Source organism: Anopheles marshallii, chromosome X, assembly GCF_943734725.1.
Source record: "Anopheles marshallii chromosome X, idAnoMarsDA_429_01, whole genome shotgun sequence".
Classification (NCBI taxonomy): domain Eukaryota; kingdom Metazoa; phylum Arthropoda; class Insecta; order Diptera; family Culicidae; genus Anopheles; species Anopheles marshallii.
In genome coordinates this window covers 1,387,937-1,413,544 of record NC_071325.1, presented here as the reverse complement: position 1 = coordinate 1,413,544, position 25,608 = coordinate 1,387,937, and the positions used below count along the sequence as shown (strand labels likewise).

The 25,608-nt window shown below is 49.6% G+C and overlaps 1 protein-coding gene across 1 annotated transcript in view; it reads right to left on the bottom strand.

The window, feature by feature from the left end:
* Window positions 1-539: 539 nt before the first annotated feature.
* The window catches only part of LOC128718566 (protein sevenless), a 29,262-nt gene continuing 4,193 nt past the window's right edge, over window positions 540-25,608 (bottom strand). Inside the window, 12 exon segments of the mRNA XM_053812224.1 lie at window positions 540-997; window positions 1,378-1,437; window positions 1,545-1,690; window positions 1,756-2,381; window positions 2,461-2,568; window positions 2,634-2,821; window positions 2,905-3,602; window positions 3,674-3,893; window positions 3,979-8,098; window positions 8,587-8,829; window positions 8,920-9,420; window positions 15,449-15,511. Of these exon segments, the coding sequence (XP_053668199.1) occupies window positions 540-997; window positions 1,378-1,437; window positions 1,545-1,690; window positions 1,756-2,381; window positions 2,461-2,568; window positions 2,634-2,821; window positions 2,905-3,602; window positions 3,674-3,893; window positions 3,979-8,098; window positions 8,587-8,829; window positions 8,920-9,420; window positions 15,449-15,511 (7,431 nt within the window).

The window sequence follows — 25,608 nt, the reverse complement described above, 5'->3', positions numbered from 1 at the left end:
AAGCTAAACGTTTGCTCTATAATGAGTATTTACATAGTGGCGTAGTGGCTTCACACTAAAAGTACAATTAGCAGACCCGTGCGATAACTCTGTCTGGCGTGTTTGCTTATGGACAGGCGATGTCAGTGCATCTCAGGGGTTCTCAACCAAATATGCATTCTTCCGTTAACTCGATAGGTCGACAGATAGACGGGCACCTAGCAAGCGACTAGCTGTTATAATTGACTCACTAAACGTAACCCCCAAAAAACCCGCGATTGTTGTTTGGTTCGGCAAGCACTAGAAGGCACTGTAACATTGTCACACTATCACGGGTGGCATTAGAGCATTCGTATTGGGTTTTTTTTTTTGCATGAGCAATGTACCTTCGCTACGTTATCGTTATATCTGCTTTGCATCTGTCTGCTACACTGTACCGCTCACTCTATTCCATATCTTAACTCATATGACTGTTCACTAAGCTATCTATTAACCAGTCGTACCGCTCCCTGCTATACACCGCACCGCTCTCTATCCTCGCAGCCAGCGTCTTTCCAAGCTCAGCTCTTTGCCTGTCGTTCCTCGCGTTCGATAATAATACTGCTGGTAGCAGAATCCGGCGTGTCCGATTCCATCTGCGGATGGCAGTCTCGGCTGGCGTCCGCACTATCCGGCAGCAGGACCGAGAGGTTCGGTATGAGCATCGGCAGGTTCGGTAGGCCGAGGTTCGCTTGGCGTGGCAGGCTGTTGCTGCTGCTTGCCTCGACGAACTGTCCACGGGTGTCGGTGATCGGTATCTCATAGCCATTGTCGGTGGGCATCGCTGGTATCGGGCTGGCACGGTCCGGCGGTACGCTGAAACCGTCCGGCTGGTCCTGGTCGCCACTGTTCTCGTAAACCAGCTCCAAGTACTTCGGGGTGTTTGGTCCGGGACATCCAGTTGCACCGCTGCTACCGCTGCTGGATGTCGGCGGTGTGGCGATCATTCCGACATCGTTTCCACCGTAGCGCAATGAGCCTGTAAGCAGAATGTGTGGATGAGCGTTACGTGTCACAGACATCACCTCCGAGAAACGTATTGCTGTTGTATAAGCTTTAAAGCATGGCAAGCAGTATTAATCTCAAGCAGGTGGAGTTGAAATTACTCAAAAATATTATTGAACGTCTAAGATCTACTTCTTGATATTGTAACTTAAGTATGCTCTTACACTCCATATGGATTGTAAATGAAGATTCTAACTTCCAGAGACGATTAGAAAGCCATGCAGAAGACATGTTTGGAACGCCTGATGATGGTAATGACAACGAGCAGACATAATAAAGCGTGTCCTAAATGAAAACTCTGTTTTCGAGTGAAAGAACTGTGAAGGTGTGAGGTGCAACGCTGTCGCTATCTACCTGACAGTGGGGAGATCTGGCCACTTTCGGACCCCAGGTATGCCGGGTTGGATACGGCCTCTGCAACGAAATGGATGAGTTTGCTTGATTGGCGTGCAGTGCTTAAAAGAATGCGTGTGCGTTTGTTTTTCTTCTCGAGCAAAGCTCGTTAAAGCGTTCTTGCCTACCTTGCTGCAGTTTTGCCGGGAACGGTGCGATGATCTGCGTATCCTCGCTAGTATTTTCACGCAGTGTTCTCAACACCTCCAAACAGTATCGGAACGTGGGTCGTTCATCCGGCGAGAATCTCCAGCAGTACTGCATGAGCTCGTACCTGGGAAAGAGTCAATCACAAAGTTGCTCAGAGTCTAAAAGAACCCTCCAACTCCTATATCTTACATCTCGTTCGGGCACACCTTCGGTCGATCGAGATGGCCACCCTCGCGCACATGGTTCAGCACCTCGACGTTATTCTTCGCCTGATACGGTTGCTCACCCAGCGTCATAATTTCCCACAGAAGCACCCCGAAAGCCCAGATGTCCGACTGTGATGTGAACACACCGTCTACCAGACTTTCCGGCGACATCCACCGTACCGGCAGCAAACCTTCACCCTCCTTCCGGTAGTAGTCGTTCTTGTAGATATCTCGCGCCAACCCAAAGTCTCCAATCTTTACCACGCGATCGCGCGGATCCGTCGACGACACCAGACAGTTGCGGCACGCCAAATCGCGGTGCACGAAGTGCATCTCCTCCAGATACCGGCAACCGGACGCCACGTCCTGGCACATCGAGATCAGATCGAGCATCGTCAACCGGGCGGCCTGACCCGGGAGGGACCTGCTGCGGCGCAGATAGCTCAACAGATCGCCCCCTTGCATCAGCTCCATGATGATGAGTAGCGCGTCCGCCTCGAGGCACACACCGAGCAGGCGCGTAATGTGCTTGTGCTTGAAGTTACTCATCAGCTGTGCTTCTTGCAGGAACTCTTGCTTCTCGTGCATTTTTGCACCTTTTTTGAGAGTCTTTCGATGCAATACATGCGGGAGAGAAGGAGAAATGATTGAATGTCTGTATCAAATAGATCCGAGCAGGATATCTTACCTTTATTGCCACCCGTGTTTCCGCCTCGCCGTCGACGCCCTTCACAACACCCTCATATACTTCTCCGAATGCTCCACTGCCCAGCAGCGAGGAACTTGCCATAAAGATCTGGAAGGGGAAAGACCAGGTGTTGTAGATGTGCCAACTGTTAGAGATCTTCTGTCCGCAAGTACCTGGTCGAGACGTATACGGGGCAACAGCGCTATTTCCGAGTCTGTCATCGAGCCCGAACTGTACAGGATGTTGGTGGTTTGAACGAAGTTACCACGCCGTGGAAGCTCTCGCAAGTTGGCCAGCTCAACATCGGAAAGTCGTGCATTAGCCTGGTTCATCTTCTTCATGCGATGTATTGCACGTAACACTAGACTCACCGTAGAACGTAGGAAGTCAGCGAATTAAGAAAAAAAGTTCGATTGCGGGTCCATGATAGCTCTCTATACTCACCCAGTACTACCAGCACTGAGACGAACAGTATGATCCCGGTAACGGTGAAGACGAAGGTTCCGATGTAGATGAAGGTGCGCTGCACTAGCAGTTTTCCGCTGGTTGCCCGGCTTTCATCGCTGAACGGGCCCCAACCGTACGAGTTACGTGCCCGCACCCGAAACAGGCTACCCTGGATGGCATGCCGTTCCGGGATGATCCAGTACACGTCCGTACCGTTGTACACCTGGCTCCAATGTTCGTCATACGTTTCTACCTCGGTAAACGATTCGGTATCGCTGGTACCGTTTGTGCCAACCACCAGTGCGTTCACTTCCGCCGGTGGCATCACCAAACGCGCGGCCCGCTTCGACTGGGTTACGAGTGCCTGCAGGGCGTACTCCTCTATGGTGGCACCATTATCCTTTGCCGGCTCCCAGCTAACCTTGTACACATCCTGCCGCAGCTTCGTCACCGTTGGCCGACCGGGAGCGGACGGTTTGTCTGCCTTCGTCTCGAACAGTATCTCACGACCGTTCGGCCACTGGTACGGTTCCCTTCGGTGTTGATAGTACAGCAGCATCTTGAACCGATATTTAGTCTTCGGCAACAGCTCATTCAGCTTGTATTCACAGTGGTTCGAAATGGTTGACTGCGCTGTCGAATCGTACATCGTAGTCCAGACGTTCTGTCCAGCGACGGAGTACTGAATCTGGTAGCTGTTGAACAAAAAAGATTGCGTGCCGCAGTTAGTTACTGCGTACGAGCCGAACATCCGGATGTTACGTACTTGGAACAGTTGGCAGGAGGAGTCCAGTGCAGCCGAATAAATGTCGAGTTCAGTCCTAGCTGCTTTACGTCGGTTGGCTCCGGGAACGTCTGTATCTGGACCTTCTCGCTATCGCTAAACGCGTGAAACGTGGAGAACGCCCGCACCCATATAATGTACGTCTGGTTCGGCTGCAGTTTCAAAATCTCCGCCGTCATGAATGCGTCGTGCATTTTAAAATCTGCCGAAAAAGAAAAACAATGAGTGGACAGGCCATCAGTGCATACGGTTCCTGCACACCGTCGGCAGAAAGTGCTCATACAAACCGGAAACACGCTGCTGTTGTCGGGTTTTGTGCTCGTCCAGCTCCGCACGCCATATCTCGTACGACACATTGTGGCTGTACTTCTGGCGCGATGGCAACCAGCTGACGAACGCCTCGGTTGGGCTGATCGGGAAGGCCTTGATGTCTTCGGGGCGCGACGGTGGTCCGTCAGCCGTTCTAAACACGGCCGGCATGTGATGCTTCGGCGTTTCGGTCGTCGCCGCAATGACGAGCAACCGTTCGGTGAGCGTACCGCTCGCTGCGAGATAGTGGTTGCTGAGGGAGATGCCAAACCGGTAGCTAGTGTACGGCCGCAGGTTCCCTATCGTCCGGCTCATCTCGTACGAGTAGTCCACGTATATGTCGGCTGTTGGTTCATGCTCCAGCTGGTACATAATGCGATACCGTACTGCCGGTGGTCGTCGGCTACAGTCGGCGTGCCGTTCCGGTTCGGGCAGGCGCAACGTGATCGAGTTCTCGGTGCTGTTATACAGCTCAGGCAGATACTGGATGTGGTGTACGACCGGGACGAGACAGCGCTCGGGAGGATAGCGCTGCTGTTGCTGCACTGGCAGCAAGGCGACAGCTCCTGCTATCGGAAACTCTTCCGCAGCCGTGGTTGGTGGATCAACGCGGGCTCGCACATTCACTGCCCCATTCGCACCGATCCAATACAGATAGCCCTCGTCCTGCACGGTGTCGCGCGGTCTGTTGTCGTTCATTTCGTGCCCATGCTCATCACAGACCCGTTGTATCCGTTCGTCTACGGTCGCTGCGGCACAGTTGAAGGCGACCGGTTCTCGGTCCGGCTCATCGAGCGAGATAAGGTAACCGGTACGGGACGTGCGTGACATAGCCAGTAGCTCCGCCACATCCGGCAAGAACTGCAACAGATCGATCGTGATCGGTTCTGCGGGTAGACTGAACGTGCGTTGGTGCGGCTCCGAGCCACCGCTCTCGTATCGGTTCAGATCGTACGCGTGCAGTGTGCTGCCATTGCCGGAAGATGTGTGCGTACGAGCGTACACGGTACGTGAGACCCAGTCGACGGTGAGTGCGGTAACATTACCCAGAACCTGCGCCAGCTTACGCTTACCATCCGCGTCGTCGTGCATGAACAGCTCATTCCTATCGTTCACCCAGAATAGCTTACGCTCGTGGCGTAGTTCGGCGATGTGTTTGGCTGGTATGGGTGTCGCTACGATCGGAGTACTTTCGCGCAGATCGAGATCCAGCAGCAGTATCTGCTCATGGGTAGCAACGTACAGTAGCGGCAGTGGACGACCGTCGCGCAACCCAATCGAACGTATCTCGCTCGGATCCCCGTTGTGGTCGACATTGCACACACGCACCTGCAGGTAGTAGGTCATGTTCGGGTGTACCGCTTCGGGTATTAGTAGCTCTGTGCGTCTGTTGCGCACCTCCACACCGTCCAGCAACACCCGTCGTTTCGTCTCGTCGTAGCTAGACCAACAATCGACACGATAGGCTACGATTGGTCCATTCGGCTCGGCCGGTGGTGACCAGCGGTAGACAATGCCGGTGCTCAGCTCGTGTGTGCCGGGTAGGTAGTGATGTTGAATGTACGCACGAGGTGCAACCGGTACCGATGGTTTGCCTGCCGGTGTGTGTCGTCGCACACTTGAAAAACCCGACGATCGCCAGTAGGTGAAGGCGTGCAGCGTAATATCAATCGGTGTATACGGTGCGATCGGCCCATGCTCCACACCAGCTGCTTCATTATCGTCACCACCATCATCATCACCAGCGGCACCGTACGTGAAGAACGGGACAGTTAGCTCCTGCACAATGTCCCGTGCGTCCGGTAGCTTAAGCGTGAGCTTGTAAAATACGGTGCTGTAGTTGACGTTCTCGACCGGTGTCCAGCTGATGTTAAAACGTCGCCAGTCACCGGTGACGCGAATCGTACTCGCATTCACACTCGCAGGCAGCACGTTGATCGAGGGCGCTTTCGGTGTCGGATCGATTAGTGCTAGTGCCCGCGTACCGTTCAGATGGTGGTTGCGAATGTAAGCCAAATTTTCACCCTTCACATCACCGACTACAACCTGGCTTTCCTTCAGCCACAGCAACCGATCGCTGAAGTGCAGCAGTGGGCCTTGAGGCGTCTGGTCGGTGAGTGGCAGCGAAGGAAGCGTGCCGGATCCGGTCCCACCGCCACTGGCAGCGGCTGGACTCCCAGCGAGCGGTGCCCAGTAGAGATGGGAGTGTGAGTAGCTGCGCACGATCCAGAACAACCGTTGCCCATCGTGGTCCAGGGTCATGCCGATGATCTGTTTGCCGGTGAAGAGTTTCTCGCTGAAGTACTGCACACGGCTTTTGCCGTTCAGACGGAACGCCTCTAGTATGAGTCCGGACGAGCAGTAGATGTAGCCGCGGTACGCATCGAATCGTATCTCACGCACGTTCATCACGCTGTGTATTGGTTCGGGCTGTTCACCGAGCAATCCTGACCGTACGATCAGCTGCTGGGCCGGATTCGAGTAGTACAGTCGTTCGCCGATCCAATCGATCGCCACACACTCGACCGATTCGAGCTCGCGCAGCTTTGTCCACTCGCCGCCGGGAGCGCTCGGCTCGCGGTATAATCGTAGCGTGGAGTTGCTCACCACGTACAGTGTGCGGGCGTGCCAAGCGAGGCTCGTTACGGCCGCACCGTCCAGCTCGGCTGAGCGTGGTATGAGCGTGGACACGTGCTCACCGATCACGTCGCTGCGCACGATACCGTCCGTGCTGGCCCACACCAGATGGTGCTGACTTTCCGGGCGCAGCGTCCGTACGCGGAACTCCCGACTCCACGGTCCACGGCCTGCCGCGGTAAAGGCGGCCGCTCGCACTGTATACACCCGGTTCGGGAGTAGCCGGCCGGCGATGTCGCAGGCGTAGCTCGTACCATTGACCGTAGCGACGTGCAGAACGCTGTCCAGCTGCTCGTCACTAATCTCCACCAGGTAGCTCCAGCTCTGCCACGCACCTCGCCCTTTCACCCCGAGCAGATACGGCACGTCCCAGGACACCTTAAGCTTATCCGGCGAGGCAAGGGCTTGCAGGTTGCGCGGTGGATTCACGGGCACCGGGATTGGCTGTTCCGCTGTCAGGTTAACACTGATGCTGAAGTACGTATTGTTGGCCGCTATTGGGAATGCGTTATGGTAGTAGCTGTTGTGCAGCCGATGATAGTCCTCGGCAAACACCTCGGTACCGTTCGTCCAGTAAAACAGCCCATTCGCACGCGCCAACGATTTGACGCGCTCGAACCGTGGCTGTTGTGTGTTGTTGCGGATGTCTTCCTGCTTGCTACCATCGAACGATACCGCCAACACCGTGTTATTGCCTTGATCAGCGAGCAACACTCGAAAGTTGGCATGATCTAGCGTAAACGCACCGAGATTGCGCCCGCTCACCATCTGCAGGGGTCGGATTTCGTGACGCACACCGTTCGAGATGTCACCCAGATCGAGCCGAAACAGTCCTGTGTCGGGTCCGGTACCACCAACAACCCAGAAGAGGTACCCATTGAACGGATCGACTGCGAAATGGTCCGGCCGACGTTGAAGACCCGCGATCGCCACTGTTAGGTGGCCACCGCTGAAATCACAGTACGCAATCTGCCACAGCTTCGTCGGGCGCGCCTGTCCCAGCACATACAGATGCTCGTTCAGCCAATCGACAGACAGCAGCGTCGGGCGGAAGTTGTTGGCGGCACCGGGAACCAGTATGGCGACCCGCGCCTTCTCGGCACCAGGACGCGATGGAGCCCGATAGATGTAACCGGCGTCGTCCGACACGAACAGTAACCCGCGCCGGATGTGTGTTGCTGTGCCACGAATCTTGTGGTCGACGCTGGCGTACACGTTGGTCGGGGGATCGGAGAACAGGGTCAGTGAGCTCTGCGCCAGGATGGAACGTTCCGCACCGAGAATGAGCGTTGGCAGTGGCGCCTCCTCGTGGCCGGTAGGTTTGGGTGGTGTGGCAACGAGTGTCACCGATGCCGGACCTTCACCAGCGGGATTGCTCATCGCAACCGAAACCGAATAGTTACGCTCCGGTTCCAGCTTCTCGAACATGTAATGGCGAGACGTATTCGATTCCGGGATTTCCTACGCATCAGAGCCACAACGGACAAACGAAGAGAGAAGATCAATCAATAATACATCCGGGTGGGAGTGTGCCGAATGTCTCTAGACATGCTACTAGTGACATTCATCAAAAGATGCCAGACAATCAAACACACATAGAACAACACACAACAAAGAAGATGTATTAGTAAGGACACTGTGAAGAGATTAGTTGTATAGATGTGCTGAGAGTGGAAGGTGTGAGTTGTAAAAGCAGTGAGGAAAAAAGCAGTGTCGACAAAAGCATAGAGAGGTACACACGGCAAACAAGGTGCATAATGGCCGTGCAAGTAGTGTCCGAAGAGAACAAGCCAACACCTGACGACAACACCAAACTCAGGCTGTTAACTAATATAGCTTAAAGCAATAGCAATAAAAGCACACCCGCCCTTGATCACAGATGGGTCGGAGCGCAGAAAGTTGAAAAGAAAAGAAAAAAAATAAATCAATTTTTGAAGAGATGGTAGAACCTTGAGGGCACTGTAGCCGATCGGGTGCAGGTCCTTAATTTGCAGTACGTATGACAGTACGGGACCGTTCGGGAATGGGCCCGGTTCCCAGGAGATGGATATGCGCGAGTGATCTACTGCAACCGCACGGACGATGGTGGGTTCGGAGGTTGGCACACCGGACGGTAGCGTGCTGATAATGACGCTCTGCTCAGACGTCAGGACCTGGTCGTGGTGGGGCGACAGCAACAACGCTACGCGAAACTGTGAAGTGAAGTATACCAAAACGACCTCTGTCACGTCACCAGCGATATCCTTTGGAAGATTTCTGGAGGTTTGGAAGAATTCCCTTACCCGGTACTTGGTGTACGGCTGCAGGTTGTCCACGCGCACGGTCGAACTGTCACCCATGCTCTGATTCCGGTAGTACTTCCAGTCACCGGCCACCTCCTCGTAACGCCACTGGACGAGATAGCTGCGTGGGCCCCGGTTGCGATGCCGTGCCAGCCGTACCAGACGCTCCGGGATTTCCCATTCCAGGGCGAGTGCCGTCGCGGTAAGACTGTCGGCGACAAGGGCCGGCGCATGCGGTGTACCGATCTCCGCCTTTAGCCACCGAAAGTACCGGCTCAATCCGTCGTTGCATCCCGCAATGCAGGACCATTCCCGTGCCTCCAACAGCTCCTGATCGCTGACGTTCTGCATGTGCGCGTGAGGTGGTTCGAAGATTACAAGTATTATGTTCCCGTAAGTCAACTAGTGCCGCTGCGGTATAATAGATAAGGTGATACTTACACACGCACGCTGACAGCTGGACTCGAGCGCAAGCTCCCACTGCCGGCAGCCAATCGTACACTGAAAGACGAAGAAATGGGAAATATCGAAAGCGTCAAAGAGTGGACGCGCAACCGGCCACAAAACATCCCGGCAGAAAAAAAAAAACGTTAATAGATTTAATGGGTCACCGTCACCACCATCCCTGGCACTGCCGCATACGTCCCGCGCGTGCTTAATTCAAGCCGGAAAGCGCGGGCGGACTAGCCAATGTGTGGACGTCCAACACGACCTCGGCGTATTTGTGGGTTTTTGAATTTGTCCAGCATTTTGATTTGCTGCGCAACGTTGGACGGGGGGAAAAGGGCGATTTGGGAGGCGCACCGCGTATGAAGATGCGCCGACGACTCGTTCGCGGTTATGCAGGGCTAGGCGCGAGGGAGCAAAACCGCATCTTCTTCAGACTCTCTTTGCTGGATATCGGAGATTTGTGCGGCGTTTGATGGGCAGAGTTGTCGAAGTGTATGAGCAGAGAGATTTACGTGCCCGGTTTGGAGAGATCTTTCACTTCTTGATTAATTTTCATGGTCCCTAATCTAGATCTTCACTCTAGAGTTTCAAGGTTTTGCTCGGATCTGTATGAGCGGATAAGTGATCCGGTAAACTGTCAAATGTCGTCCTGTCTTAAGTGACTTGTGGAGGGCATGCTCCCCAACATACGATTGGAGCAGTGTGATATTACACCCCGCAGTGGGCTCTGGTGCAGTTCAATGACGAAAAGAGATCCTCCCCAGCCGGGGTGGAAGCAACGATCCAACGCCACCCGCGTCCGGATGCAGCAGAGTGGGCGATCTTTGACCCGGACGAACCAATACGTCAGGCGAGATTTTCAACCCTACCCAGCTGCTGGCCGGGTGGCGGCCAGCCTTTGGCACCATCCTGGCAGCGTCCGGTGTTGATGTTTTCTGCCGCCTCACCCGCCCCTTGCCCCACTCCATCCACACGCTGCTATCTGCCTGTTATGGTGCATGCGTGCGTAATGCTGGCTCTTTAATGTTCGCTCATAAAGCGCGCCGTTAATAAAGGCAATAATTGTAAAACATTAAAACATTCTGTCTCGTTTTTTTTTTCTTGCTTCGTTCCCCATGCAACATCGGATCGGTGCGATTAAGGCTGCGTTCGGAAGGTCACGGGGATTGTGGCATCCCGTGCAGAGTTGCTCGTTGTTTTGAAACGGCAAGCAGAAAACCAAAACAACAAAGCGGTAGCAGAAATCTGCAATAATCGAAACCGAACAAATGCCCACAACCACCACCGACTGCAAACGCATTCGCGAAACGCATAAATGTGCGCGAAAACGTACAATACATACACGCCACAATCGCAGGAAGTGCATCGTTAGCCTGCGTGAAGAATATGCGCGCGTTCCGTAAAGTGGCCGATCCGAGTGGTGTGCTGCGTGTTTTGGTGTTTGCCGCTTCATTTCTGCGGTAATATTTTCGTTTTCAATTGATTTGTATGTGTGTCCGATTGGGGGCGAGCGGGAGCGAACGAAATCTTTCGCAGCCAAACAAAACAAACCGTCACGTCGAGGGTGGGTGCTTAAGATGCGCGTAATCGCATAAGCTTCGCCGGGACCACCGAGATATGGGGCGCTAATCGAACGGTGACGGCGATGGTACGGCACGCAACACGGCAGCCGGCAGGGCGATAGCAATACGGGTTCGCAGTCAAGGTCTCAATCGATCATCGGTGGGTGCATCTGCCGTGTGTCGCGGTCAGGTTTCGCGTGCGATGTTGGTGGCGCGTCGAGGCGGTATATTCGCCAGCCGGGTACCACGTGGGAACCAACGAATTCTACGCTAGTTCGTTGACGACGAATGAAATCGATATTCTTCTAATCGGGCCACATGTTCGTCGCAGAATGCAGGGTTCGCCATTTGCCATTTGGGATTGTGTTTGGTGCTCTAAGTAATATTGACTCTATATTCTATATATTTGATACTTGCTGGTGATACAGAGAAGGCAGACCAAGATCTCCGGGGTTGTAGTGGAACAAAGAAGGCTACTATACTATAGCTTTTTCCACCGCCGTATGCAGTTGCGGTTCAATATTAAATTCCAATACCAAACTCACATTTAAGTTTCATCCTCAGTAAAGCTTTTCCTGTGCTTACTGGAAGGGACGGGATGTCACCCACCATCATTCATCGCCGACGGTTTCAAGGTCTTCTATTTTGAGGCATTTGATTTCATTCAGCACAACGGTGTTGGTACAATGCTCACCGCTCATTAGGCCCGATCGGTACACGTGCGCGTACCAATCGACCCTCGGCTAAGGTCATGGGCACTGCGAAATTTTATTGCACTTTAAACTTCATAAAACACACGTCACCCAGGTTTGTGCTTCCATGGGGCTGTTTCCGGTTCATGCGCAAGCGATAATAATTTTGCGCCGAAGTGTACAGCGGGATTGTGCCTTTGCTTACAACGCACGGTATTAAAAGTAATGAATTTGACAACAATAATGATGAATTTTTATTTTTTTTTTGAGTTTAGTGTAGTTTTACACGTTGGCGAAACCCTGCAATATAGGATTTTCATACGTTTCTTGTTGATGCACACTCACACAAACACGTTCGCAGAGTTGCCGAGTTCGGGCAGAGTCAAAGGGTAAACCGTAGCGAAACATTTGTCACAAATTCACCGGGGGGAGGTGGCGTCTCCAAACCTCATCCGTCATGGGTGTTGTGGGAACCAGAACACATAACCGCGTGCGGATAGAATGGTATAGATCAAGATACGTAGTATCGCTGCCGGTCGATCAACAACACGTCAACTGCGTTTGAGTTGTTGTGGCACTGCGTCTTGCAAGTTGCTAGCGTTTTGTGCTTTAGCTGTATCTATTAGACTATGTTAGAGATCGTTGGAAGAAGTGTTCAGCGCCTCAGAGGTATCAAGAAACATTTAATGTAGCTTGAACACTTGCGATGATGTAGCTTGCTCTAAAGCAGATCAATATTATATGCATCATTTGAGGGTTATAACCACCAGCTACTTACTAGAAGAAGCTTCTAGAGCGTGAAGACTATATCGCGAGGGTACTTTCAACATCGGACCCGAACCAGCTAATCAATAGCATAGACATTCTTCCTCAGGTATGTTGAAAATATTCAGCATATCTGCCCCAAACATGGCATCTCATGGTAACACATTGTGCTACTTCAGCTGGCCGAAAAATTCGCGTCATTCTCCGCCCAGCCATTCCACTGGGCAGGCCTGCTGGAACGATCGGGAAGGCACATCGCGATCGTTTGGTTCTAACCCTAGCGCGAAACACTAACCTGCTGCCTAGTTTGTGCCTCATCTGTCCGGCACGTGGTTTGTGGACGATGCAAAGGGGTTCAGACGATCAGAACTTCAACACGCACACACACACACACGCTTCACTCCCTACTGGCTAAGCGTGGCAGCATTGCTGGTTTGCGGTGACACATCCCAACAATTACATCACAATGCGTACGTTATGGGAATTCGTGTTCCGTAACGATACAAAACATTTTTCAAACACATAAAGTGGAAATTTGGGTGAAGAGGGACGAAAAAAAAACTAGTACCAGATGGATTTTGGTAGTTCGCATTAGGGGTCAATAGTGCACAGTTGGACAAATATTTGGATGAAATCGTCCGTCAGCTATTTCATTAATTGAACTGATCAGATTAAACTGTCCTACAGATGAGGGAGATTTTGGACATTGGTTTGCGTTTTCTAAATTATTCTTGTTATTTCATTAGTTTATTTACTCTCCTTGTGCGATGGCGCAATCGCTTTATACATCTATTGCTATTGCTGCAACTATCGTTCACATGAATTAATGTTCTTTTGTGCAGAGCGGCTTGAATCAAAAAATATATTTCATGCTTTTTGGTCAATTTTGAGTACTAGGACAACCAGATGTTTTTCTCTGTTAAGTACAAAAACTTCACATTTGAGTAAAAACAAAATTATTCTATCGAAAAGCAAAAAGAAAAATTATATTCTAGAATGTTTTCTTAGCATGAGATCATTACACAGGGCCTCGCCAGTCCATACAAGCATCGGAATAGAAACAGCATGTTAGACCTCGTTTTATGACTGTTGTTAATGGTTAACTATCTAATTTAAAGCCAAAATACTGCGAGTAGCGATATCTAAAAAAAACAAAAAAAGCTGTTTTCATAAAAAAAGCTGAGCCCACTGTGTGACAGAATCGCATTTGTGATTTCTTCAAGGCAGGAAACTGATTAGCTCATAGACGCATTAACTTTACTGGGACGTGCAAAATTGAATATTCGGAAGAAGTTTATCGCTCTGTTCAAGAATCGTTTGTGCGTATCGTCGCGTCTTGCAGGCGTCTTACCATCGTTGACCTTATTAGAGACCAATACCCTACGAGAATTCTTTAAACTAGACAATAAAGGAAGGCCTTAGGATGGGTTGGCAAAGAGGATTGGAAAAGGCAACGTACAGCTTACCATGTTGATGTCATGCTGCTCGTAAGTGAAACCCGGTAGAACATACATAGAGCAAAACAAAGACAATCCTTAAATCCAGCGCTGGCATTAAAGCACATCACATGCTCATTCTTAGCATGAAAGCCACTGCTAAAAACAAAAAGCAAAATAAAAATGCATCGCACTCATAAACACCAAACGGCCACAGCTTCGGTCGTTCGGAGGCGACGATAATTGAGCGTAATTAAAAAGCCATCAAAGATTACGAGCGTCAGTGGCATAAACAAAACACGCGTGTGCATCTCATCCGATGCAGTTTCGGCAGTGCGGCAGGAAATTGAAACGCTTTTCCGCAACGGTCAAACGCAAACGCAGCCAACAAATAGTCGTGTGTAAAGTGCAGTTGGGTAATTCGGTAAGCCACACAGCTGGCCGCAGCACGATTCGGGGAAGGGGATTTTGTGTACACAGATTTGCTGCCTATAATATTTTCTTTTATAGCGTCTGGTTGGCAAGGATGGAAGGATTTATCAAGAATTCTTCACCAATTTAATCACCAACAATAAATCTAAATATTTGTCTTGGCCCGAATCGTCGAAGAACTCTTGCACAACGTGTGCGGTATTGGCGTCGTAGCCCTGCTGTAACTGTTGCAATTGGGTGTAAAGTGTGGTATTACATTACAAAAACATCCTCATTGCTAGGGTTCCAAAGCTACGGCAGATTAAGGCGGAAATCACTTGCATGCTGTTGGCATTTGAACATGTCACGTCTGCCGGTTGCTCTAATATTAGATTGCAAGAATTTCGTATCCTTGACCAGCTGTTTAATGATATCCCTTTTAAATACTAACTGCATATGAGATCTCTAGGAAATCCACGTCGCGTTATGGTTAATGCTGTGCTTAAAGAATCTTTTGACAAGAGTCTTTCAAATGACTCGGTCATTTAAATCAGGAGTCGATAATCAAAAGATTCATAAATTTCCAAAGCAGTGGCGTATCATGCCTTGGTTTGGTATCCTGACACTGAATGAGTAACCCTGTAAAATTGAATTTTAGTATAGTTGTTGACCTGCGATCATAAAGCAGCATTGAAGCTGTACCATTCAATAATCAAAGCGAAGCAGCAGCTTAATACTATAATTAGTAGACAAACAACAAAATACACATAGACGACCCCTTGATACTTCTCTACAGCATACATATATCACATTGATGAAAACTTTCTATAAAGTCGCTTTTAATTCCACACCGTACCAGGTCTGGTACGAGTGAACTCACATGTCAGCAAGAATCTCAAATCTTCCTGCTGCTTTCCCCCTAGTGCGGAAGTACGCTTGACTTCTCACCTCGAGCAAAATCGTTAGTACGCAACCGGTGTGACGAGGAGCTTTAAATGTGTGTGTGTTTTCTCTTTTTGGTACGCCACACTTGCAACCGATGAAACTGGCTCCGATCAGGATGCGTCCATTACATTGCTTCGTTTAAATTTTGTTCTTCTTATCTCCAACTTCACACCGGCTGATGAAATGAGTAATGGAATGACAACGCACAACACGAACGAACACAGAGAACGTAAAGGACAGCGCACACGGACACCTGTTGTCTACTTACCTGCTTAATGTAGCAATCGTTTCCACAGCTAGCGTCGATGTGTTCGGTAAAGCTCGTTTGATTCTGGACAACGAAAGAAAGAGAGAAAGTAAAGAGTTAAAAGAGAAAATGATTAGAACAAGTGCGAAGCACCTGATGTGACATAACTTATCAGTGCGGTCGAATCAGTACCCATCGAGCAGCACTTGTGCACGGTTTTGTTTTTGCTCTGGCGCCCGTCCCACAGTACACACATACACGCTAAGCCACGTGTAACAGTCGTTAAAAGACAACAAACAACCCCTAATCGAAAAGAGCGTAGGAATTTCTGCATAAAATTGTGCAGCGTACAAAATGGCCCCGCGCTGCATTGTTTACAAACACGCAACCGATCCCAACGCAAACATCATTTTCGGTGTGCGAGGGCCCTGGAATTGCAGTGAAAAGGTCTGGTTTGTGTAGCTGCTTGGCGTTACTGAAGTGTGTCGCCCTAGGTTCCTTTTGCGTTGAGCGTACATTGTTTACGCTACAGGACAAGTGCATCAAGTGTGCCGAGGTTTTTTTTTTTTTGGGAACGTTCTACTGCGTTTCGTTGCCCGTAATCTCCCGCTGTGCACGGATTCCGCCAGGCGCCGAATTATTTTGCCCCATTTGCGATCAGGTAGGTTATGGTTGTGCTCTTTTGGCTTTGTGCATTTTTGACGCAATTGTAGTTTATGATATTTTGGTTGTTTGTTTATCGTTCTCTTTTTATGATCTATGGCTAATTTTCGATTTGGCATGCAGTGGTATTTGCGGAATTATTATGCGCAATATTTACCGGGAATTTAATGAGGAACATTATTATTATTTGGAAAGGAATGCTCAAAAGGATTTTTAGTCCTGTATGTGCGGAATAGAGTTACCGCAGTTTGGCCAATATTAGGCCTGGCTGACGATGGCGTTAGACCACGAGCAAAGCGTTTGAAGCGCCAGATAAGTAAGTATGTAAATATTGTTGTGAAGGTATTAAATATATTTATTTATTTTTTCCAGGCTCATGCATGCAGAGGCAAGGATAACGTTAGAGGCAAAATGGAAAATTCAAGTGGATGCCAGAATCAACTACAACTAGTTTTAGTCATTATTGTTCAATGAATATATGCAAATATATCTTGTTGAGTTATCGCTAACAGTTCTCATTTTTATTTTCCTTGCTTTTCGGCACACATTGTATGCGCTATTGGCGTAAATGAATGAATCCCAACATAGTCCGTGAACGGTTCGCATGGATCTAGTGCAGTTAATGGTAAAAGTGCACTCTTTCATGCAGGAACCCCAAGTGACGGGGCAAATTCGTGTACAAAAAAAAAAAACTTGATCATTCATTAGGTGGCAATGCTGGTGGCGTTAGCTGCACTTGTAAGCAGCGTCCACATTCATTAAAGCACCGGAAATGTGCCGGCTTCCGGAGATGAGGTACCCTCTCCCCATGCCATCCCAACAATTGTCATCTTTTCATTATTACCTCTTCATTCTGTGTGTGTGTTTTTTTTGTTCTGTTCCTCTATCCTCCTATATTCTACATTATTTCCCTTGCGATCTTAACGTCCAGTGCACATCATTAATACAAATTGAGGGAAAATCTCCCTTCACGTCCAAAAACAGATGAAGAGAGAAAGAGAGAGAGAGGCCAAGGGTACAGGGTGGGGGGTTTCAAAAAGTTGACCATGTAACTCTTCTCTACTTCTCTCTTGTTATTCGTGCACTGTGCAGTCAAGTAGTGAAATACGATACGAACGTAAAAAAAGTAACAATCAATACCAAGTACTCCAGCGAGGGCCAAACCAAACCGAACTAACCGCTCGAATCCTGTCAACTAGAATCCATAGAAACAATGCAAACAAAAGTAGCATGGCCCGAACATTCCAAAGGGATTAAGACGGCGCGCGTCAGGCGAACAAAAGAAAAGGAAGGATGAAATAATCCCAACCAAAATAAAAAAAAACGTCATCACAGACGCGGGGACTAAAGCAAAGCACACAGGGAGATTAATGGAAGTAGCTGGCGGACACACGGTGAGAAGCCTCGGAAAACATAAAACAACAGCATAATTCCCTGCGACTCTGGCTTCACTATACGGTTCTGCGCGATTATATTTGTATATTACTTGCTGCTTCGTTACCCGCGCTATGGTTCTGTTTCTCTCGTACCAGAACTCGTCCTGGCTTTCAATTTATTATGATTGTCCGAGCGAACCAATTCATCCCAATTCCGGGACACGGCACGGTGCTAGGGTTTCGTGGCTGATTTCGGTTCCTGGTGGAGGCGAGCCTTGGCTGGGCAGATACCCGGAAACCGGAAGCTAGCCAAATTGACTATGTCAATGGCAATTAGAAGGCCGCACTGTTCCGAAAAAAAAGACCAACCAATTGAGCTATAGCTCAGAATGTCAATTAGCCAAAGGTAGTTGTGATTTGAACTTGACGTCTACAATATGTTGAGCAAAACTATTTGCCAATTGATTTGGGATTTTGGGCAAACTGGTTTATGAATGTTCTACACAGCATCACTGCGTTGACAACATGTAAACAAACAAAACATATTGCCAGCTTGAGTCGACTACTGTTTTAAGTAAATCTTTGCGTAACTGTTGTGAAAGTGTTTAAAATTTACTGTTGCTGGCATAATATTTTCCCAGAGGTTATAGAACGTCCGTGAAAGGGAGAGTAAAGCAGCTAAGCAAAAACTTGTAAAATGATGAAAAAGACAACACACATACACAGAAAGCGCACGTAATGAGAGTGGACATTGAGCTGAGTAATAATAACAGCAACAGCAAGAAAAATGGGGGAGAACGAATGAAAAAAAAAATAAAAATTTCAAGTAAAAAAAAAGCTTCCAGCACACAGTCAACGCACACGGACGATCGTTTGCATTATCATCTGCATCTCTTTTCGTTCTCTCACGTACCGTCTCTCTCTCCCTTTCGCTCTTTTTCTCTCTTCCTCCCTCACTCATAACTGGTGGGGATTGACGAGTTGGCGTTTGCTGGAGCGCGCCCATGCGTTATAAATTCTAATTGAGGCCCTAAACTAAACCTTCCGGTCTGGGGCTAGTACACACCCGGGGGGAACCACTGTCCAGCGTCGGATATTGCACTCTCTTTCGTGCGATCCAATGCAATGGGCAGTGCACGAAACAAACCGGAGAAGCGCAACGCATAAAACAAGTCACAAAAAGCGCAAGGTGTTTTTTCTTGGTTTTGGGTTTTTTGCATGTGACCCGATTCGATATGTATTCCAGCAGGCGGTAGATCTTCTCCCGACGCGCTGTCTGTCAGTACCCCAGCTGGTTGCGGTTCAGTCGTTTCTGGCCCGAAGGCGGCCGGGTTGACGGGATTGTTGCCCGTTGGCATTCCGGGGCCCTCGGTTGAACATTCCAAACCACGCCACGCGGTAGCGGATGCCGGTTTTGACCTGTATTTAGAAATAGCGAAGAATGTGCAAACAATTCCACAAAGCACAAACGAAGGATCCGCGCAAATCTGTCACTAGGCTATAACCCCTGCGCCATTTCATAGTGTGAAATTTTTCGCGAATTATTATTGTTCTGCCTCTGCCACTCGATTCGCATCGTTTTTTTGTTGTGTTTTGTGTTAAATGTTGTTTGCTTGTTGCGTGTGGTGCTCTTTCTTTGCGTTTCGGTGACATTTTTGCACCGCTACCGATCTTGCGTCACTTGCAGTAATTAGGAGCATCAGCGGGACTTGGGGTGTAAACTGGGACGGGGGCTGAGAGCTCGCAAACGCTAACCGACACAGTTTATGCATTTTTACGCGAATTTTGCGCCATTCGTTTTTTTTTTGGTTGCTGCTTCACTCTTCCGCCAAATCGTGCTGCGGGGGGTTTTTTTTTATTCTCCCATGGTTGATTGTTTCAACTTCGTTCTATTGCTTTTGTTCTTCAGCATAGTATGAGATGGATGGAAGACAGGCTCTCTCCCGAAATTCGCATCCAAACCTACCGGTAGCCCCATTATTTATAGATTAAAGTACGCGCAGCGAAAAAAAAACGAGAAAGATGAGCAAAAAAAAAACAAATATGGCGTGCAATAAGTCCCAAAAAAAAAAAAGATAACATACTTGACAGAGGCAAACCAGTGGGCGCAAAGTAGACGACCCCCCCCCCCCCTCCCCCCCGCCCACTGATGGTTCGCGTTATTCCCTTTTTTAATAATGCTTTACCACGCGGCCTGGTTATAGGGCTGGGTGTGCGGATGCGCGAATACACAGGCCGAGAGCAGGGGAAATATTTGCAAACATTTTTGCCGCGTGTCGATGCCTTGCTGACAACAACACCATCTTGACGCTCTTGTTCTTGCGGCAGGATCCGGAGTTGGAACCAAGGTGGAGGGGCAGCTGGCGAGGAGTGTCATTGGCTTCTAATCGCGCGATGTGTTGGATAGCTTTCTTGACGCTTTATTGAACTTCTTGCTCTCGTCTCACTCAGCCGCAACCGACTCGAGCCGTTGCGGGCGAGGCGTTGGCGGTGTTGGCCGGAGGGAAAATTGAAATAGGACCCGCAAGGTGAATAAAATCTGCTCACCCGTGCCCGGCTCGATCCGATATGAAAGATATTATTTTTAGCGCCTTCGTTCGATTGCAGTGCATTCCAATCTGTCATCTGTAGCTTGGGGTGCATGGCGGCGGACAGATAGCACTGATAACTCTCAAGGACAAGTGCGGAACAATCCTTGGAGTTGCCTGCGAAGAATGAACGGAGGGAGGGGCGATTGCTAGCTGGGCGATACCCCTGGGAATGCGGTGGTGCATCGAACACGCTACACGCCAAATTCCGGCTTTGCGGTTAGCAAACGTCCGATACCATTCGGGTATCGATGACATGCCAAACGTTTACGTCCGAAACGTCACGTGAAAAGATCAGGTGTGGTAGCATTGTAACCGCATGCGAGACAGAACGTACCTTGCCATCCGCTTCTGGCCAGTGCGTCAGACCTTACCTTCCCAGGCAGTCGCGTTCAGCTGACTACGGAGAGACATCTATTTCAATGCTATTAATTCAAGTCGGAGCGAGCGGTGCCCGAACGTGCACTAGCTTCCAGCGTGGCGTGCCTGTATCTGTGTGCAATATAGTTGCCCGGCCAAATAGCCAACCAGCTGGATGTGCCGTTTCTGACAACAGTGTTTGATTGAGATTTCCGTGAACTCAATTTGCAACTTTTCTTCTCGTGTGCCGCCACAACGCCGTAGCTGTTCGCGCTGTTGTGGTCCTTCTGGGCGAGAACCGCGTCCACTGTCGCTTCACGTTTTCAGTTGACCGTGCATATTCGTTGCCTTCTTCAGTGCCGCAAACGACTAATCTCTTCGGCTCGTTCAAAAATCCGCGTACGGCGTGCATGATTTTTGCCAGCCTCACAGCGCCAGCAAAAGCCGCTTCCCATCTAACCTTTTAAATCTACCAGCGTACAGGCATTTGGCTCTGTTCTCTCTCTCTCTCTCTCTCTCTCTATCTCTCTTTTATCTCTCTCACTCTCTCTTATCCTATCGTTAGCTCTCTCTCTCTATCTCTCTCGTGATGTCCATTTCTTTGTCACAATCGCAGACAAACGCAGAGATCATCGTCCAATCGGCTAGTGATCTGTTGCGTCGACACCACCCGCTCCAGCACGCGAACAGTGTGTTGGTCGATTGTTAGTGTGCCGACTCCGAGCCTGTCACAGCCGTTTCCGATGCTGGAACAGCGTTATATCGAGGGCTCGACACACACGCGTTATGTGTAGCGCACCGGAACGACAGATTCGGTGCCATGATCTCGTGTGATCTTACCCAATTGCTGGTCGCATTATAATAACAAACGGTTCTGCGGATGCGGTGCGGACGGTGCGGGTTCTAAGCCCTCGTTTTGCGTTCTTCTGAACATAGGTCTATGACAAGGCGAGACTCGAGGTTGGTTGTGGTTGTGGAGTGCGGTTTGTTTCGACTATTGTTTCGCTGTCACGCTCCACCTTGGCGGGAGGTGATGGATAGCGATGTCCCCAACTATGCACCCACACACCCACACTCACACACCAGTGATGGTGAGAACATTGTAAAGTTTCTAATGCGCTCTACAACAGCTCCTTTTTGGCAGTACAATAAACAATCACCGCAAAAGTAACGCATCCCACCCATGAAGGTGTTGATGCACTAAAGCATCGACCGAACACGGCGTGAGGCGAATTCACTCCCGGCAGCGATCAGCGGTTTGGTGATGGTTTTGAAGTAACGCAATCACTGACAGTCAAGCTGACAAGCTTAGCTGAACCGTACTGATACCCGGGGGCAGTCCTGCTGATAGTTACCGGCTTCTGGCGCTTCAGCCACCGTCCGGGGTTTACCTTCGCGAGGAGGTTCACCTAGCCGGGCCTTTCGTTGTTCGCTGCCAGCGCTGTTTGGTGCTGGAGTAATCGGCAGCAGCAATCTGCCGCAGTTTGCGCGACGGCAGACAGAAAACGCCAGCAAACAGCTACTCCCCGCCGGTAATGCACCGGAACGAGAGCGCATATAAACAACTGCTCAAACCACTGACGGAGAGCGTGTAGCGAAGAGCATAAATCTTAGGCAGCAGCAATACCTCCGGACCAGTACCGGAATCACGACGCGCTCCCTGACTTGACAACTTGAAGGGGTTGCACAGGTCATCGCGAGTCACCGAGATAGCGGGTCGGTTGTCCGAACCCGAAGACGGTCCGGTGCGTCTGCTTCGACTTGCCGAGCGGGCGAGATATTTTCAAACCACGCGTCGATCAGGCGTCGGACGCATCGAACTAAGCAACCAATTACGATCAGTGGCTCTATCGCTTGCTGGAGCGGTTGTACGAAGGCAGAACATGCAAATCCCTGCAGGGTAGTCCGCGATAGGGCTTCTCGAATTCTGGAGTGTACGTATGTGTATATAATTTTTTTTATTATTATAGCCGTTCAAGGTTTACTGACAACGTTGTTTTTGCGGATGGGAGAAAATAACTGACATACCACGCCGTACGTTAGACATCAGCTTTCAAGACCGCCGATGAAGGTTCTTATGGGACGGACTTTCTTTCTGCGCAACGTCGGAGAAATGTAAGGGTTTCGAGGCAATGTAAGGAAGTCTTCGATGATGCTTTAATGCGCTTCATGGCGTTTTGGAGAGCTGACATCTCCAGAACTCCGTCCGGCTGCTTCCTGCGAAGGACTGATCGGGGTCCAGACGAACTTTATATTAAGACCGAACCAACTCGTCTCCCACCCTATAATCATATACTTCTGCACGCAACTATCCATAGACGCTGCGGCATCAAACATTAGCCTGCCCAGGGACGGTTCACTTCAATCCTTTCCCTGCTATGTCGCATTCGTGATGCATCGGGATAGTGTCGTCTGGAGATTGAATCCTTTCCCAACTGTCCATTCAAATGGTGCACGTTAACGTCGCACACGTTTGCACTGCGCCAACCCTTCGGACGCACTACAACGGCGGTAATATGGCAGCAGTAGCGAAAACCGCACCAGCAGTAACAAAAAACGAATGTCAAAAAAAAATACGGCAACAATAATGATTAAATAACTGCCGGATGTAGGTTTCCTGTTTTTGGGGATGGTGGGGAAAAGAGGGGGAGCGGGGGGCGTGGGTTTAGGTGTGGTGGGGGAGGATAGCTCAGGCGGTGGAGAGAATGCGCTGAAGATCCCAAACAACTCCGCTCCCGTTCGAGATTTGCCCAACGGACCAAACTCCACCAGGAGCGTCCACGGTTTTGATGCGCTTCCACAGTTTTCCCTCCAGTGTTTGCGGTTACTTTATTATTTGTTTTATTGTTGCTGTAGAAGTGTAGTTGTTTGCTGTTGTTGTTGTTTGTTTGGCTTTGTTTGGTAGGTACACGCGGGACGCGGGGTCCAGTAATTGGCCATTGACGAGCATTGCGACACGCGAAATGCTGCGACAAACCGATGGTAGATGTAGCGTTTCGATGCTGCACGCAAATTACTCGCCAGAGTGAATCAGAGCGATGGTAATAGCCCGCACGCTGTCTCAATCGAAACGAATGGTTCGGGGGTTCTGCTTGTTGTTCCCGCGCATCAGATCACCGGTGCTGGTCGCAAACCCCAAAACAAGTATCGGTGCGAATCTCCACATTTGCAAGGTAGTTGAAACGCGGTGGCCAAAACGGGGTACGGATTAGGTAGTGATAAGAGGTTATCGTCGACCTCCCGTGTTGAGTTCTCGCCTTTAGACGTTCTGTTGGATGGACACATGTTTTCAATGTTTGGAACTTGTTTTGGAGTGTTTTTTTGTGTCCCAACCAAACAGCCATCGCTCTGGAGAAAAATTTTCCGTTAATTATTACCTACATCACTAAATTTAATTAAGAGAGTTGCGTTTTATAGCTTTCTTTTTACGACCGAAGGCTGAACTTCGGCAACCCCGAGTTGCGCACTCAATCGACATCATTGATTCGGAGCGATTTGCTTGGTAACGGGTCATAACCTACTAGTATCACGTTTTCACCATTATCGGCAGTGCTTTGTTAATAGCCTTTCGAATATTCCAGCAGTGTGGGTCCTTTCGGAGCCTATGTAACGGTTAGCCGCATCAATGCCTTGGCGACCAGAAACCACACCAGCCGAAACCCAGTTCTAGCATAATATCGGGAAGTTGGTAAGAAATTAGTTCCGTCGCAAGGGATGGTAATAAAACGGTTTGGAAGCAAGTTCAAGTGTTCGAGGATGCGGCATTTAATGCCGAAACTCTTCTAGCCTTCATGCCGCGTGTCTAATCGGAGCGCTACTGGTTTGGCTGTCGCACAATCCCGCAAGTGACAATTCTTTCAAAATTTGACACGCAACATGTGTTTGCACTTCTCGCACTTCGGGTGAAAGTTCTTTAAAATCGATCCCGACCGCGAGGGCGTTAAACCATGTAGAGAACATGTGAATAGGGGCGGAGAAAACAAAGCTGGTAGGAGGACCCGGGCGACTAGCGGTCACAAACACCGCAAGAGCACCGAGATGCTGATCATGTGCCGATGGCATTGTTGCGCAACGCGGGTCCGGAGCTATCGATCGCACGGTTGCGATTGTGGCGGCAGGAGATGCAGGAGAAGAAAAACGCCAGCAAGAAAAGAAGCCTGTTAGTCATAATCGCCGTCACCGTACAAAACAACCAGATAGAGACCGCGAGGTCTCGGTGATGTGCTTTTCGCTACGACAAAAATCGATTCTTGGTGCTTCGATTCGACCCGGCGAAGGTTTCGGTTTTTGGCAAAATGAATGGTTCCCGAAGCCGAATTCTGTCCGTGTCCCTTTCTGGCCATTCTTATCTATCGAATCTAGCACATCAAACGACTTTTGGCTGTAGCAATTGCTCGCATTTAATTGCACATTTCCTTCGCTTTCCGCCATCCCGCATCATGCAAATCCTCCGGGCGTTTTACTTTTTACTTTAATCGTCCTCCAAAATGTTTTGCCTCATTTTACTTGAATCGATCCATTTTATAGACACTTTTTGTTTCTCGCTTTCTTCCTTCACGGGTTTTCGACTGATTAGCGACGTGCAGCGGGCACTAAGGGACCGTATTAAATAAGAGCGCACTATCTAATCACCACAGGGAAGACGATTAGGCTTCGCTTAAGGCCCCCGGACGAAAGGAAAAAGATGTTGGAAGGGAATAACAAGAAACGCGCTGGTAGTTGTTTTTCGACATTCGTAGCGTAAAAGGATTTTTTTCTTCTGTTTCTGTTTGCGACTTCCCGGACCATCCGGCATCCCCACGGTTCCACCGATCGCGCTGTGGCGAGGCAGAACTAACGGCCATGTTCGCGATAAGGAAGAAATAAAATTGGCTTTTCGTTCAATTGACTGTGTAACTATGGGTACGCTGAACGACATTCCGTACACGTACGTAATTAGAACAAACTAAGTATTGGGCACCGAAATAGCATGGACCAGCTTCGTGTAACGCTTCAACCGGCTTGCTAGTCAATCAACTACGGCACCAGACGAGATGGATTTTCTGTACTGATAGCGGTTGGAGGAGAGAGCTGTAAATATTGATGATCCAAACACACAAACAACAGGGCAGTTCGGGATATGAAAGTATGTCTTGGGTATCTCCAACGCCATACAGTCCATAACTCCAGTTAGCCCCACATAGTCCTGAGAACG